We start from the raw sequence: 17,106 nt of genomic DNA on the forward strand, positions 1-17,106 counted from the left end.
CCCATGTATTTTAAACCGAATTAGCTCATGATCACTGGAGCCCAAATTGTCCCCTACTACCACTTCCTCAACGAGGTCCTCACTACTTACCAGAATCAAATCTAAAATGGCCTCCCCCCTCGTCGGTTCAACTACCACTTGATGGAGGAATTGATCAGCAAGCACATCTAGGAACATCTGAGCCCTATTATTGCTACTAGCATTTGTTCCCCAATCTATATCCGGGAAGTTAAAGTCCCCCATAATTACACAGTTTCTATTAGTAATTACTTCTCTAAACACATTAAATAGTTCCTTATCCATATCCTGGGTCGATCCCGGCGGTCTGTAGCACACTCCAAGCACTATCCCTGGAGAGGCTCTAGTAGTCCTATTATCCAGTGTGAGTATTGCCCAGACGGACTCTGTGTTATCTAATCCATCCACTATTCTTTCTTTACAGCTTATTTCACTATTGACATACAATGCCACCCCCCCCCCCTTTACCTTTGTTCCGGTCTTTCCTAAACAGCGCATACCCCTCCATACCTGTGTCCAGTCGTGACTGCCATTCCACCACGTTTCTGTTATTCCTACGATATCTGGTTTCAGCTCTTGGACCAAGAGCTCCAATTCCTCCATTTTATTACCTAGGCTTCTGGCATTGGTGTATAAACACCCCAATGTATGTCGTTTAGCCTGTCTCCCATTAGTAGCAGTATATGTTGCGGGCCTCCTTGCGTCCTTCCCCCCGTCCTTCCTATCTCCAATCTCATCTCCCCGGCTATTTCTCCTCTCATTTTACTCACCTTTTCCATACTGGAATCTGGCGTGGAGATTAACTGTGCATCTCCCAACCATCTCCCCAAACTTCCTAGTTTAAAGCTCTTTTGATAAGATGAGCCAGCCTCCCTCCCAGAAGTCTATTTCCTTCCCTACTCAGGTGAAGCCCATCCCGCGAGAACAGGTGTCTGTCCCCGAAAGCCTCCCAGTGGCCATACATCCCAAAACCCTCCTTAAACATATAACATAGTTTATATAAAAGTGATGTCACGTCTCATCTCTTCTCATATTTGATTCTACAGTAAAGGTATAATGCTTAAATTGTGATATAAGAATTTCATTATATAAAATTGACTTCACTGCAAGATCAAGCAGAAGAGAAAGCAAGAATGTGACTAATAAAGTCTTTATTATGACTACGGATCTACCAAATTCACAGCCGTGAAAATCACATCACGGAACGTGAAATCTGGTCTCTGGCTGCCCAGCTCTGAAGGCAGAGTGGAGAACAGCTGTTGCTGGCTGGGTACCCAGCTCTGAAGGCAGCGCTGTGGCCAGCAGCAGCGGAGAAGTAAGGGTGGCATGATATGGCCACCAGCAGCTGCTGTTCTCCGCTCTTCAATACTGCTGCTGCTGCTGGCGGCATTGCTGCTTGCAGAGCTGGGCACCCGGGCAGCAGCCGCAGATTTCCCGCTGCTAAGCTTCAGGCAGTGCCACAGTCAGCAGCAGAAAAGTAAGGATGCCAATACCGCAACCCCCTAATAGGCTTGCGACCCCTTTTTGGGTCAGGGCCCCAGTCTGAGAAACGCTGTGGAGAAATCACACATTTTTTATGGGTTGGTCACGGTATAAATAGCAAATTTCACGGATGTGTTACACATCTGCGAAATGTGCTATTTATGCCGTGACCAATCTGCGAAAAATGTGTGATTTCTCCGTGATTTAAGTAGACCCCTAATTATGACAAATATATTCAATAACGGCAAAAGTAGCACAGAAAAGTGCTGGTTAAGTCCATATTTTTGGTATAAATGTTTTTATTTCTAAATTTATTTCAGTATGAAAGTCCTCCTTCAAGGAACCCTCTGACCTCTAGCTACAGGAAAATACACATATCCATGGCAACACACACCATATGTTGAAGGGCTGAACAGAAACCTTTGTATCTAACTGGACACACTGAATGTATATCTGATGAAACCCAAAAAGTCTATTTTTCCCACAACCATGCTTTCTACTTGGTCAAAAAGAAAGTTGGCAGATATGTTTTCATTTATAGGAATATATTTAATGGATGCTCACTGTAAATATATAAAATGTTTATGCAAATACCTGTATGTTCAATAATTTAAAGAGAAAATACCAATATTACCATACTGTGAAATGCGCAATATATTTTAAATATGACTGTCTTGATCCGCAGAAAGAAATAAAGCTGCATGCTTATTTACAAGACTCTCTCATACAGATGAGGGAATATGTACACATATTCCACATAAACATGTATACATATTCTCTCTCCATCCGCTTCCTCCCCCACAATTTAGCAATGGTCACAAATGAACACATCTATAATATACCAAGTTTGACACACTGACAATATCCTGTAATAGCCTGAACCAACTTTACGGAATTAAGATAAAGTTTATTTAATTAAGTTAAACCTGACTGAACTAGGGTCAATACTTTGGGGTACATTGAATAAAAAATGCAATTGTGTGTTATTGGGGCATTGTATGCATCTTCTCTAGTAGGGAAGGGGGGATGCTAATGTTCTTCCTCCATTATCAACTCTTTGAAGCCACTCACCTGGAGAGATTTGCACATACTAGTTCAAACTAGAATCTCCAGGGACCAGACAAAGCAAGGGTTTTTGGACAAATAGCTTGGTTTTAAATTGGCTCAGGGTCTTCTACCTGATACAGCAAATGGACAGGATCCCTGGTCCATGGAGTGCTCCAATCCTTTGGGGAGGGTTGGAAGGACAGGGCCTCCTGAGGCCTCATAAGACTGAGTGCTTGTTCTGAGATGAAGCTGTGATTAACTTGTAACCACAAGGAATCCCCCTTACATGGGGTTTGAAGGACTGTTCCTGCCAGAATCCATGTTAGGATTGCGGTGAACTCTGGTATTGTTTTCAGTGTGGAATGCTTTTTACCTTAAGAATAAAGTAGGCTTGCATAGGAAGTGTTGTATGGTGCTTTATAACTATAACAATTACACCTATCAGTCTCTGCAGAGAAAGCAGACAGGCATACCTGGGCAGCCTGTCTCTGCTGGGAATGACACAGTGAAGGCAGGGAATGGTGCAGCCTGGAAATAGGATGGTCAGAAGGGAGAGAGAAACATGTCTCCACCGAAGAGAGATGACAGCTGGAGTGTCTGGAAACTAGAGTGGCTGCCCTTGATGGACAATAGGGGGGGAACACAGTTGGAATTGCCCTGAACGGACACACCAAGTTCTGAATATGCTAATCTGTTCTTCAGATAATCAAATGTAACTAGCTACACATGAAAAGAAAAGTCCTTTTCTGTTAGCATTTTTATTAATTAATTATTCTATAATCATTCCATCATCATTCATTCATATTCCATGACACACAATTACAGTTCTGCATCCATAGTATCATTTGCAAAATCTACTTCAACAATGATATTACCTTCGAGGAACGTTGTGTGGATATGGAATGACTATAAGTTGGGAGTTCGGGATGATAGCTGTCCATTCCTGTTTTCTTACGGACTGAAAAAAGAAATGAAGGTATGTCCACTTCTTACAAATTAATACAAATTTTAAATATACTGAACTTTTCTGATTAATGTTATACAAGAAAAAAAAAAAAGCTCAAAGCATTAATTTTCCAGGAGACAGGAAAGAATAGTGATAATTCTCTAACATTAATATAAAGATTTTTTTATACTGAAAGATCCCAAAGCAATTTACAAACTGAATAAAAAACGATGTACAAGGATCACTTCATCCACCACTGAAATACCACCATCTCTGAGGTGAAACATGGCAGTGTTTAAAAAGTGCACATTAGCACTGCAGTTTAGAGCAGGAAGTGAAGAATACTATATCCAACTGTTTCAGTAGGGAAATTTTATATAGGCAGAATTTAATTATCCCAATGTAGTCAGGATACTGGAGTAAACAATCTATTTTTAAAAATAGCATTGTGAGACCTTTCATCACCACAAATTGTCAGGATCATGGTTTTACATTTCCTCTGAAGGAAGGTTCCTCCAGCAGAACCATTCCCCTGGCACCATGCTGGTACGAGTACAATACCAACTCAGAGGGAAGTAGGTGATTCAAAGGTGATAGACATTGTTTTCCTGCCCTACCCTGGAATTCTCTGGTGTTTCCCAGCCAAGTACTGAATCATGTGGGCCTCATCCACCTGGGCAGATCTGATGGGATTACAGTATAAATGAGTGTGGTTGCTGGCATAATAATTGGATTCTTAGAGCAAACTGAAATGTTATTAATATAAACCAGCTCTGTATTTCTATGCAAATAGCACACAAATGCATACTTCTGTGTTTTTCTCATGAGTGATATTTTTGTTTTATTGTTTACTTCAGAGGCTAATGAGTGATACTATATGTTGGAGAAAATTAACACAAAGTAGTCTTCAGCAAACTATTTTCAATACCCAGGAAAAATGTTTCTTTGTAATTCTGACTTCTGAAACAGAGCAGTCCTAAGAACAACACCCCCCAAAGCTTCATTGGGCGAGGAAAATACCAGAAAAAATAGTTTACCCATGGTAAATCTCAACTTACCTTTTCTCCTAAAGGACGAGGAATGCCAACATATAAGTGATCAAGGAAATTAGCACTGCGTCCCAAACCTAGCACATTGTAAGGCAACTGGAGAGCGAAATGAGCTGACTGGCTAAGTTGTCCAGCTAGAATTTAATTTAAAAAAGAAGCTGTAGTGAATCTACTTCTTAAGACTTTCATCACAATAACATGTTTTGCCTGCAGTAATAATAATGTTTTAAAATTATAAGAAAACAATACAATTATCTGTTCTTAAGTGACAGATCCTGCATTTCCAAATAATCTGTGGGCATTCAACAAGAAGAATAAACTTATTCCACTAACAATTTCAGAACTAGCTACCAAACACATACTGTAGATCAAATTTTCCTCTGATTTAAACCTGAGTTACATTAATTGCAAGCCAGGGCAGAAATTGGCTCCACTGATAACAGATAATTATAAACAACTGAAAACAAAGAGACGTTTTCTATTAAGTGAAAGCAGGAAAAGGATACACATTTTTCTTAGCTAACTTTAGATTAATTAACAACATATGATCTCCAGATATATTACTTACTGCATTTTAGCAAAATCTCTTACAATCTTTTCATCTTCTACAGCATATTAACTTGAATCCAGTGTGGATCCTGTGTTTTCTAAAAAGCCCCTTATTAAAGGATTTCTTTCTTGTTGCCATAACAGGAACAAGATAAACATTAAAACCACTTCAGCCCTTCACCAGGATAACAGAAATAATTTCAACCTAGAGGAGGGGGCTGGCCGGTGACAACATGAGGTAAGTTTTCAAAGTGGTGAGAAGTAGCTGTTTTAACAATTTTTTTTTAAAACAGGAATTTGAGTGTCAAATTCTTGCACTGCTTTGACATGTTCTGATAGGTTATATTTTAAATCAAGAATCTCAAATTAAGCAATAAGACATGACAGGATGTGAATTTTGGGTGCAATAATTCACATCTTGTATGTTAGAGTAGGAGGCTGCAGGCTGAGTTCTGTCTATGCAACTAGGCATGAATTATTATAACATAATTCAATCCCTGAAGTCCTTTCTTAGATAAAAATAAATATACCACCAAGGGAAGTAATTATTGACAGGAGGGTAAAACTTGAGAGCAAAGATATCAAGATATTCTGACATGTTTTCTATTTTAATTTTATGGATTCTGAAACACTATTGACTTTATGACCCTCGAGTTTTAAAGCCATTGAGCACTTTCATTTTATTTTCAGTTTGTATTGGCCTGTCACTCTGTTTAGCACTGGTTTAGCTGCATCCCTTGTTGACATGAGTTGTCAGCAATATGTAATTTTACTAGAGTGGACAAAGCCTTCATTGCTTATCCTCTGATGGGGCAATGCCTTAAACCCTGATCTTGCATCAGGTACTGTTGAACTCAACTTTAAATTTTAGATTTTTTTTTTTTCTATTATAAAGTTAAACACATGGATACATTTTTGTGGAAATTAGGGCTTAGAAAGGAACCAGACTATCGTTGAAAAGCATGTTTTCAAATAACCAACTAGTTTTGTTTCTGATTTTAGCTCAAAGTACAGCTCAGTTCGCGGAGATGGAGGGGGAAACTGGATCAGAATCTGATTGATTTAAATGAGCGCGGTTTCAATCCAAGGTGTGGAAATTTCACAGGAGCAGTCAGCACCATTAGAACTGCTCCAATTAAAGGCAGAAAGTAAGTTCAGCCCAAGTCAAGATGTTGAAACACAACATAATTTGTATACGAGCCCAAAGAAGTGAGAAGCCGATTTAAAATACCCATGCCACACTTTTTGCATTTGGGGAAACCAGATTTTTGGGGAAGCAGCCACTCTTTACAGTTTGCTCCACATAGCGCCAAGATGACATATCTGCTGGATTTACTGCTGCTTACGGCAGCAATGACTTTGACAGTCACTTCTGAGTTTCTATTTTCTACGGAAGGTAGAATTCAACAACAGCATGGTACCTAACTGACCTCTGCTGCATGAGGGAGAGGGGGCAGAGAAGTGTGGTGTTCTAAGACTCACAGGATGGACCCCCAATTTCCCTGCAGATACGGAGTCTCTACCAGTTTGGCAGGACATCTCTGGCTCCCTTTGCAAGGCTGAAAACTAAATACCTCCATATATCCAGGGCCTTGCATCATGTATATTTTAACTTGAAGTTTAACTTTCTTCCCCAAGTATGGTACCATAGGCCTAGTGGCTTGAATTGCCAGCTTGCCTTAGAGCTCTTCTGCTTGTAAGGCTTATATTACATTGTACAAGGAAGTAGGACTGATTAAGTCATGTGATGATTGCCACACATTTAAGATGCTAGGGTGTTATGACCTTTTCTTAGACAGCTGTGTGTTCACAGTTACCATTTCATACTACATGGTTTAAATATGCAAATAGTGAGTTTAAAAATTATTTTATCTATTATAATGAAACTGCATTTTTGTATTCTTGGTTGGGAATCCCAAATATCAGTCAGGCAGAAATTGCAATTAACTCTACTGTACTAAGGATGAATGAATTATAATATTTATCAAGGATACCACAACACCCAATAGAAACAATATTACAAATGTTTTTTCCTAAATAAATAAAGTAACCACATATGACATCTTTAATATGAAAAATGAATACACAGGCTGAGGAAAAAAAGAAAATGATTATTTTAAATAAATAGATTTTTGGTAAAAGGATTTAATTTCTTTTCAGTCTTAGCTTGTCAGTCTTAGCTTGTCAGATAGGACTGAAAAAAGACAGGCTTTCCCACAAGTAAGTGTGGTGTGGGCAGACAATTAGTCTTTTAAAAAAGAAAACTTCCTTTTTGGATAGAAGATCCCATGATATAAACTGAGGTGATCTGGTTAGTATTGTATTTATCAACCAAACTGGAAAGTCACAGCATAAAGAAGCAAATGAATTACAAAAGTGCATTACAACAGTGAAGATTTTATTATTGGAATACATAATAGCAGCAGTAATGAAAAAATATCAGGGAATCTGCATGAGATGCAATACCAGTGTCAGACTTGCCATTACATACTGATCTCAACTATGTCTGACTCAGGTCAAAGGATGTGAGAACATAAGGGAATGCAGTGACAAATCAATTAAAAACAATAGTAGATCTTTCTGATTTAGAGCATAGTTGTGTTCACAAATCTAAGAAGGGGACATTTTTCCAAAACACAAGGCTGGCTAACTCCATATTTTCAAAGACTCTGGTTTTATCTCAGTATTTTTATACTTGTAAATCCATTGTTTTCAATTAAACAAACTACAGAACAAGCAAAAAATAGAAAAACAGTGACCAGTGTGTATTTGGTAGCAGTGTCGTCTACAGTCTACAGTCCCACATGGTACTTAAATAAGGTATTTATAGTCTGGATTTTTGATTAATGGCATGGCACTGCAACAGTAGCACAACTGCAGCATGTGCTTGGTTTGACATTCAGAGTCAGTTCTCTGTTGGGCTGTGAAGGGACAGTACCTCACACTGTTCTCTGGTAACACCTCCAACTGACAGCAGCATTGACAGGTGGCAGTGAGAACAGCACCAACCCCTTCTCTGGCAGATGGCAAGGGACCCTTGAGGGGGTGTAAAATGGAAAATAAGGAGATTCTTGGGGTCTGAGGGCACTTTGAAAGAAATGGCAATCAGTTTCCTTCAAGAATGTCTTTTGATGTGCCATAGAAATATCAAGTATTACTGAGGTATACAATATAACCATAACAACATGCCTATTGTGAAGACCATTTGGGCTTTTCAAAATTTATGTTTTCCTCTTAGGACTAAGGCCTGGTCTACACTATGACTTTAATTCGGATTTAGCACCGTTAAATCGAATTAACCCTGCACCCGTCCACACAACGAAGCCATTTATTTCGAAATAAAGGGCTCTTAAATTCGATTTCTGTACTCCACCCCGACGAGCGGAGTAGCGCCAAAATCGATATTGTCATTTTGAATTAGGGTTAGTGTGGCCGCAATTCGATGGTATTGGCCTCCGGGAGCTATTCCACAGTGCACCATTGTGACCGCTCTGGACAGCCATCTGAACTCGGATGCACTGGCCAGGTAGACAGGAAAAGCCCTGCGAACATTTGAATTTCATTTCCTGTTTGCCCAGCACAGGAGAGCACAGGTGACCACAGATAGCTCATCAGCACAGGTAACCATGCAGGCCGATAATCAAAAAAGAGCACCAGCATGGACCGTACGGGAGGTACTGGATCTGATCGCTATATGGGGAGAGGATTCAGTGCTAGCAGAACTTCATTCGAAAAGACGAAATGCCAAAACTTTTGAAAAAATCTCCAAGGGCATGATGGAGAGAGGCCACAATAGGGACTCAGATCAGTGCCGCATGAAAGTCAAGGAGCTCAGACAAGCCTATCAAAAAACAAAGGAGGCAAATGGTCGCTCCGGGTCAGAGCCGCGGACATGCCGCTTCTACGCCAAGCTGCATGCCGTTCTACGGGGGGCCGCCACCACTACCCCACCTCTGACTGTGGATTCCGAGGTGGGGATAATCTCATCAGCTACACCTGAGGATTCTGCAGACGGGGAAGAGGACAACGAGCTTGCAGAGAGCACACAGCACTCCGTTCTCCCCAACAGCTAGGATCTTTTTCTCAGCCTGTCTGAAGTACCCTCCCAACCCTCCCAAGCCAGTATCCAAGACCATGACCCAATGGAAGGGACATCAGGTAAGTTTACCTTTTAAAATATAAAACTTGTTTTAAAAGCAAGTGTTTTTTAATGATTACTTTGCCCTGAGGACTTGGGATGCATTCGCGGCCAGTACAGCTACTGGAAAAGTCTGTTAACGTGTCTGGGGATGGAGCGGAAATCCTCCAGGGACATCTCCATGAAGCTCTCCTGGAGGTACTCCAAAAGTTTTGCCACAAGGTTTCTGGGCAGTGCAGCCTTATTCCGTCCTCCATGGTAGGACACTTGACCGTGCCATGCTAGTAGCAAGTAATCTGGTATCATTGCATGACAAAGCCTGGCAGCGTATGGTCCCAGTGTTTGCTGGCATTCAAGCAACATCCGTTCTTTATCTCGCTGTGTAATCCTCAGGAGAGTGATATCGCTCATGGTAACCTGGTTGAAATACGGGAATTTAATGAAGGGGACAGAGGTGGCCGTTCCTATTGGGCTGTTTGCCTGTGGCTGAAAAAAAATCCTTCCCTGCAGTTAGCCAAGCGTGGGGGGGGGGGGGGGGGGGAAGAGAATTGGCCGAGAGCTTTTCACATTTGGCTAGCAGGGATCTTCCCTGATACCAGCCACACGGTGGGGGTAGGGATAAAGTGATCAACCCAGAGAATTGGAGGGGGGGGGGGGGGGGTTAGTTTGTTTTCTGCTACTGAAGGTTAACAGGAAAACCACAGCAGTCAACGGTCTTTGCTTGGTATGTGGGAAAGGAGGGCACAGAAGCCGAAAGACAATGGCTTACCATGGCCGCATGCAAGCTGAATTCTGTTGCCCGGACCTGCGTCTGTGATCTCTAACACCAAAGCCCACAGGCACTCAATATTAAGATGGAAAATGCGACCTTGTACTGAAATCACATGTGCTATGTAATGTGAATAGTGTTGTTCACCATGAAAGAGTATAAGCATTGTTCGGTAAAATGTATCATTTTAAAAACTTCTCTCCCTTTTTTCAACCCTCCCTCCAGCAGCTGCAAATTTTTCAAGCCTCCCTCCTCCGTCCCAAAGGCTATCTCAGATAAGGTGGCGGAGAACGAGGACGTGAGACAAGATGTTCTCGGAAATAATGGAATGCACCCGCAATGAAAGAGCTCATTTGAATGAGTGGAAGGACACAGTATCTAAATACAGGAAAGATGCCAGTGAACGTGAGGTCATGAGGGATGCTTGAGATGAGAGGTGGCAGGCTGCAACGCTGGGGCTGCTGCGTGATCAAATGGACATGCTCTGGCGTCTGGTGGAGCTTCAGGAACGGCAGCAGGATAACAGACTGCCGCTGCAGCCGCTGTATAACCTCCCTCCCCCCTCACCATGTTCCATATCCTCCTCACACAGACGTGTAAGAATGCGGGGGGGGGGGAGCTCCATGCACCTTCCCACTCCACCCCAGTGGACAGCCCAACCAAAAGGTTATCATTATATTGAATTTTTTCAGTGGCCTTTTACTTCCCTCCTATCCTCCTCCCAAACCTCACCCAGGTTACCTTGTCGGTTCTCTCCCTATGTTTATAATCAATTAATAAAGAATACATGATTTTTAAACGATAGTGACTTTATTTCCTTTAAAAGCAAGCTGTGATTTAAGGGGGGAGGGTGGTTTGCTTACAGGGAATGAGTCAATCAAGGGGGTGGGTTTTCAACAAACAGAACTTTCACAACATAGCCTGGCCAGTCATGAAACTGGTTTTCAAAGCTTCTCTGATGCGCAGCGCTTCCTGGTGTGATCTTCTAATCGCCCTGGTGTCTGGCTGCGCATAATCAGCAGCCAGGTGATTTGCCTCAGCCTCCCACCCCGCCATAAAGGTCTCCCCCTTACTCTCACAGAGATTGTGGTGCACACAGCAAGCAGCAATAACAATGGGGATATTGGTTTGGCTGAGGTCTGAGCGAGTCAGTAACTAGCGCCAGCGACCTTTTAAATGCACATTCTACCACCATTCTGCACTAGCTCAGCCTGTAGTTGAACAGCTCCTGACTCCTGTCCAGGCTGCCTGTGTATGGCTTCATGAGCCATGGCATTAAGGGATAGGGTGGGTCCCCAAGGATAACTATAGGCATTTCAACATCCCCAACAGTTATTTTCTGGTCCGGGAAGTAAGTCCCTTGCTGCAGCCATTTAAACAGATTAGTGTTCCTGAAGACGCGAGCATCATGAACCCTTCCCGGCCAGCCCACGTTGATGTTGGTGAAACGTCCCTTGTGATCCACAAGTGCTTGCAGCACCATTGAAAAGTACCCCTTGCGCTTTATGTACTGGGTACCCTGGTGCTCCGGTGCCAAGATAGAGATACGGGTTCCATCTATCGCCCCACCACAGTTAGGGAATCCCATTGCAGCAAAGCCATCCACTATGACCTGCACATTTCCCAGAGTCACTACCTTTCGTGGCAGCAGCTCAGTGATTGCTTTGGCTACTTGCATCACAGCAGCCCCCACAGTGGATTTGCCCACTCCAAGTTGATTCCCGACTGACCGGTAGCTGTCTGGCGTTGCAAGCTTCCACAGGGCTATCGCCACTCGCTTCTCAACTGTGAGGGCTGCTCTCATCTTAGTATTCTGGCGCTTCAGGGCAGGGGAAAGCAAGTCACAAAGTTCCATGAAAGTGCCCTTATGCAGGCGAAAGTTTCGCAGCCACTGGGAATCGTCCCACACCTGCAACACTATGCGGTCCCACCAGTCTGTGCTTGTTTCCCGGGCCCAGAATCAGCGTTCCACGGCTATAACCTGCCCCATTAACAGCATGATCTCCAAAGCGCCAGGGCCCGCGGTTTGATAGAATTCCATGTCCATGTCCTCATCACTCTTGCTGCCGTGCTGCCGTAGCCTACGCCTCACCACCTGGTTTTGCAGGCTCTGGTTCAGCATAAACTGCACAATAACGTGCAAGGTGTTTACAATGTTCATGACTGCTGTCTTGAGCTGAGCGGGCTCCATGCTTGCCGTGGTATGGCGTCTGCACTGTTCACCCAGGAAAAAGGTGCGAAACGGTTGTCTGCCGTTGCTTCCCTGGAGAGGAGGGAGGATGTACCCAGAATCACCCGCGACAATATTTTTGGCCCCATCAGGCATTGGGATCTCAACCCAGAATTCCAATGGGTGGAGGAGACTGCGGGAACTATGGGATAGCTACCCACAGTGCAACGCTCCGGAAATCGATGCTAGCCCCGGTACATGGATGCACACCGCCGAATTAATGTGCTTAGTGTGGCCGCATACATTTGACTTTATACAATCTGTTTCCAAAATTCGAATTATATAAATTCGGATTAATCCTGTAGTGTAGACATACCCTCAGATGCTATAGCCTTGGATGTTAGAAGAAAGGTGTTCATTGGGACCATGCACAACTCTCTGCAATACCTCCTGTAGGATTAGGATCTTCTTATATTTTGAATAATTTATCTGTAACCTTAGCAAGTCCAAAAACTCAGCAGCGATGTGTTTCAATCCCTTTTTTCAAAGCAGTGACCTTAATCAGTCTATTCCACCAGTGGAAATGGGCATGAATTATTAGCAACTGTAGATAAGACAACAGTGTATATAATACATATGGAAATTCCTAGGAACTAATGTCAATCAATTTTCACTTTTCATTCTGAAAACTACTGATATATACTTTTGTGGCTGTATCAGTATCAGAAATTAACTTCAGTCTACTTTATTCAAGATGCGGAAGTATAGTAACTCCCCAAATGCAGCCTTGAATGTTTTTTTCCCCTCCATAAATGTTTACTATTTCAAAGTCCAATGTTGGCACAGCATCCCTATATTTATTCTTTTTGGGCTCAGGTTCTACTATATTTGCTTTCAGTGAGAAAGAGAGGTATTTCTTCTAGTAATGCATTAAGAAGAAGACCTCTCTTGTAGAGTGTGAGAATGCAGAGGGAGAAAACTATAAAATCCAGAAAGGCTTAACAGCTATCTCAGAAGGATACAGGGGAGGAAAATTTTGAGACTCAGAATGTGGGTGGTATTATTTATCATTTTGGGACTGAGCTTTCATCACACAGATGGATATCACCAGAACCAAACCTGTCAGATATCTACTTATAAGTTCATATTTGGACATCAGAGGAGAAAACCATTTTTTCAATTAGCAAACAGGCCAAATACTTTACTCAGTCTCTCTCTGTCTAATTAGAGGGATCTTGCCTTAAAGATGGTATCTAAAGTTTTAGGCATATTAATTCATTGGGGCTGGCAATTTCTAGTATGATGGTAATATTATTTGTACAAATGCAAGAAATAAGAGTTCCAGGCATGGGATTCTCAACTCTCGCATTTAACTGAGGAAGTTCCATTTCTAATTTCTATTAAAAACAGGTAAAGTATTGGGTTTTATCCAGTTACTTTCTTGGGAACATTATAGTGATGTAAAATAAGTCATCATGTATTTCCTGAGATTATATTTGATACTGAAGTGTAGTTCTACTTACTAACATCACTGTTTTTAAATGTGAGGGTAAAGTAAGTGGCTCATCTTGGTTCTTGAAATATTGTTTGTTAATTTTACATTTTCGCACCCCCTAAATTATTAATTTCTCTTCCCACTTTCAGGCAGAAGTCCCCTTCTTCCCAGTAGGCTCCTACATAATTACAGGGATGGGGCCAAAAGCAGCTTCCTGTAGAGACTGCTTCTGATGACTTCTGAGATGCCCAAGAGGGAAGGGAGAAAGGCACACTTTGTGGCTTCCTCCTTCCCCAACCCCTCCAGATAATCTGGTGCAATTTGAGGGAAGGCTCGGGAGAAATACTTTGCCAGAGGTAAGACACCACAGGGGCTTATGTTCCAGGATGGACAGGGGTCTTGGCCTCTCTTGGAGTTTCCCTGGCATATTCCCTGCAGGGGTATTTGCTGCCCTGCAGAAGGAGTAGGAGGAATCAACTCCCTAAATGAGTAGATCTTAGAGGATCCATAAAGGTCAGGTGAATCCGATGGAGGGTGGGTGCCTTTGAACTGTCTCCAAGCTCCCCACAACCCTTTCTTCAAGAGCTGCATTGCCAAGAAGCCCCCTACTGCCCTGCAATTCCCGGAGGAGGAGACCTGTAAAGTAGGAAGCCTGTTATGTTACTGCTAAGGGTTACAGGAATCATAACAATAGCAGTTAAATTTTCAGATGGAAATGTGATTTTCAAGTTGATGGAGTCCACTGAACTATGGAGTCATTACAGCAGCTCTATGCACAGAAATGCAGTCAATAGCTATTCTGATATTTACAATGCTCTCTGATGGCTATATCTGAACATTTCATTTGTAGATATGTAATTCCCTTTTTCTGGGGTGAGGAAGGAGTAGAGGGTATTTCTTTTAGTTTGTCTGCAAACTTCATTTTACCTCAACTAAATAAATCTTTGTTTGTCTGAGCCATATATTAATTTTTGTATTATCTAGTAACAAATCTTATCAGCTGGCTAAACCAAAGCATCCATGGATCAATTGGTTGCATACACAGTGGATAGTTATATGTTGGAACTAAAAGGGAACATGTTGTGATGCTGGGAACTCCAATTATTGTGGATGTAATGTGTGAGCTGAAGTTGGTCTGGATGTTAATACTGCCTGAAACAGTGAGTTTCTTGAATTTTAATGATTGGGGTGATGGGAAATTCACTTGAACAATCTCAAGTCTAAATAAATGAAGCTTTTTTAGTTTGGGAATACTAAAATGTTGTTTTGAAACTAAGGTCTCTTTTTAAACCTCTGGAGTATTCTTTTCTTTATTACAAGTATTTTAGAGCTGCAGTGTTTTTCTATAAAAAGGGGACATTAACATTTATTTTGAGTTAAATACATTGAAGTAGCATAGGAGAAGGTAATTTAACAGTCAGTCAGTTTTCTACACACATTTTTTAAGCCACAGTATTTCTTTAGTGAGGTATGGTTGTGTTGTAGTATTTTATAAGTTCTCTGAAATGAGACATATTTTAAATTATTTTTATTGAATGCCTATAGTCTGCACCACCAGATAATTAAAATATAAAAGCTGAAATATTTAAATGGGATTTATGCTTTCAATCACCTGTTATACATGTAGGTATGTTAAGTGTATTATTAGGCTAAGGAAACAGTCCACTAAATTACATATAAAAGCAAATATTTATTAAGAAAAATTGTTCTCTCTGCTGCTTCTTGTCCACAGATAACAGAAATTGAAACATTTTACCTAAGCCCAATCAGTCACCAAATTGCTATATTCATAATCACTGGAAAATGTGTTGACATTTACTTTAATCCCCATTTATTGGGAAAAAGGCAGGAAAATACAGAAAATATACTGAGTTGTTCATTTAAAACATTAGGAAGTCTTTTTTATGGCTTTTAACAAACAGAGCTTCCTAATTATAGCCAAATTTTGCCAATGTTACTCAAAGTTGAGTAGTGTCTTACTCCACAGGTACTCTCACTGCTTTCAGTAGGACTATTCAAGAGGTAAGATACTACTCAACATGAGTAAATGGCAGAATCAGGTCTTAAATACACTGTTAAACAAACCCTATTTGCTTCCTCTTTCCTTTTCTAATCAGCAAACTATCTTGCCTTTCCTATTACTTGTGTCATAAAACAGAAAAGCTTGTAAGATGCAGAACGTACCCTGAATCCTTCCTTCAATCATTCAGGGTTCCAGCTCTGAAGAGGCTGGGAATTCTGTGATCTCTAATAGGATCTTTAAGAGGTTATCACTGAAATAAATCTTAGATTTCACTCACTTTCACTAATGGCTTGTATATTAATAGAAGATGCACTGGTTTAACTTAGATCATTTTAGTTAAATCAGTGCAACTTAAGTGTGGACTCTCTTATATCAGTTTATAACTGGTTTGATGGGTTTAGTTTGCACCTGTAAATTTTGCAGCCATATGTAAGCTGCTCTGGTATACCAACCTGTTTTTTTAAACAGGGATATTTAAATCAGCCCAAACCCTTATTTCGGTTTAAGAGTAGCTATTTAGGTTTAAATTAAACCCATTCCAAATGATTTAAGCTAAATCAGAAAAGCCACTGAAAGCAGGGTCAACATTGGAGACCAGCAGTTCAATTATCGGTTTAAATCCACATCTTGTTTTATACCAATGCAACTTTATTTAGACAAACCCTTACTGACACAAGCACACAACGTTGCTATGGTTTAATTAAACCACTGTTAAAAAAAAAAAATCACACCTTAAGTTAAACTGGTACAACTCTGCAGGTAGACCACGCCTGAGGAGCAACAGGGAATCTTACTTGGAAAAAAGGTACTGGCATATATGAGAGAGAGCAAGAGAAATTTAAGGTCTCTTGCTGCTTTCTTTTCTAAATTATCTGCTCTTTTTCTTACTCTCCAGCTCCATCCCTTTCCTTCTGTTTTTGTTAGTCTATTTTCTTGCTCCTCTGCTTGTCTTTTACTCACTATGTATTCTCTTGCTCTTTTCCTCAGTTCCATCTCCATGTTTTACACACAATCTCTCTCCCCCTTCAAACTCTGTTTTTTTGCTTCTTACTCCTATTCAATCTCTAGAATTCTCCTCCCCTTTCTTTTGCTTAAATGAGGGTTGGTGCCAGGCTTGCACTATCCACTTCTCTAAAAGCTAACCCGACCTGTTATGGAAATTGTCAGCCATTCTAGATAGAATTTTCTGCAGTGCAATATAGCTGTGAAAATGCAGGGTGGCCCCAACCTGCTTTCAATGCACATTTAAGTCACTGTGCAGTCAGATACACTGGACTGGTCTACACATAGGTTCTAAACAGATTTAGTTAAATTGGTACACAATGATTTAGTTATCATTGGAGACCCCTTGTGCTGATACTATTAGTTCAGATAAGAGGGCCCTACATTAATTTATGTTAAATGCATTCCTACATTCTTG

General features: G+C 41.2%; 1 protein-coding gene across 2 annotated transcripts in view; it reads right to left on the reverse strand.

The window, feature by feature from the left end:
- The window catches only part of ITFG1 (integrin alpha FG-GAP repeat containing 1), a 219,656-nt gene that overhangs the window by 12,344 nt on the left and 190,206 nt on the right, over positions 1 to 17,106 (reverse strand). For both annotated transcript variants that reach the window (XM_054048876.1, XM_054048877.1), the window contains 2 exons: positions 4,552 to 4,676; positions 3,423 to 3,505 (listed from right to left, as the gene is read on the reverse strand). In XM_054048876.1, coding sequence (XP_053904851.1) covers positions 3,423 to 3,505; positions 4,552 to 4,676 — 208 coding nt within the window. The remainder of the gene's footprint in view (positions 1 to 3,422; positions 3,506 to 4,551; positions 4,677 to 17,106) is intronic.

Source organism: Malaclemys terrapin, chromosome 14 (assembly GCF_027887155.1).
Source record: "Malaclemys terrapin pileata isolate rMalTer1 chromosome 14, rMalTer1.hap1, whole genome shotgun sequence".
NCBI classification, from domain to species: Eukaryota; Metazoa; Chordata; order Testudines; family Emydidae; genus Malaclemys; species Malaclemys terrapin.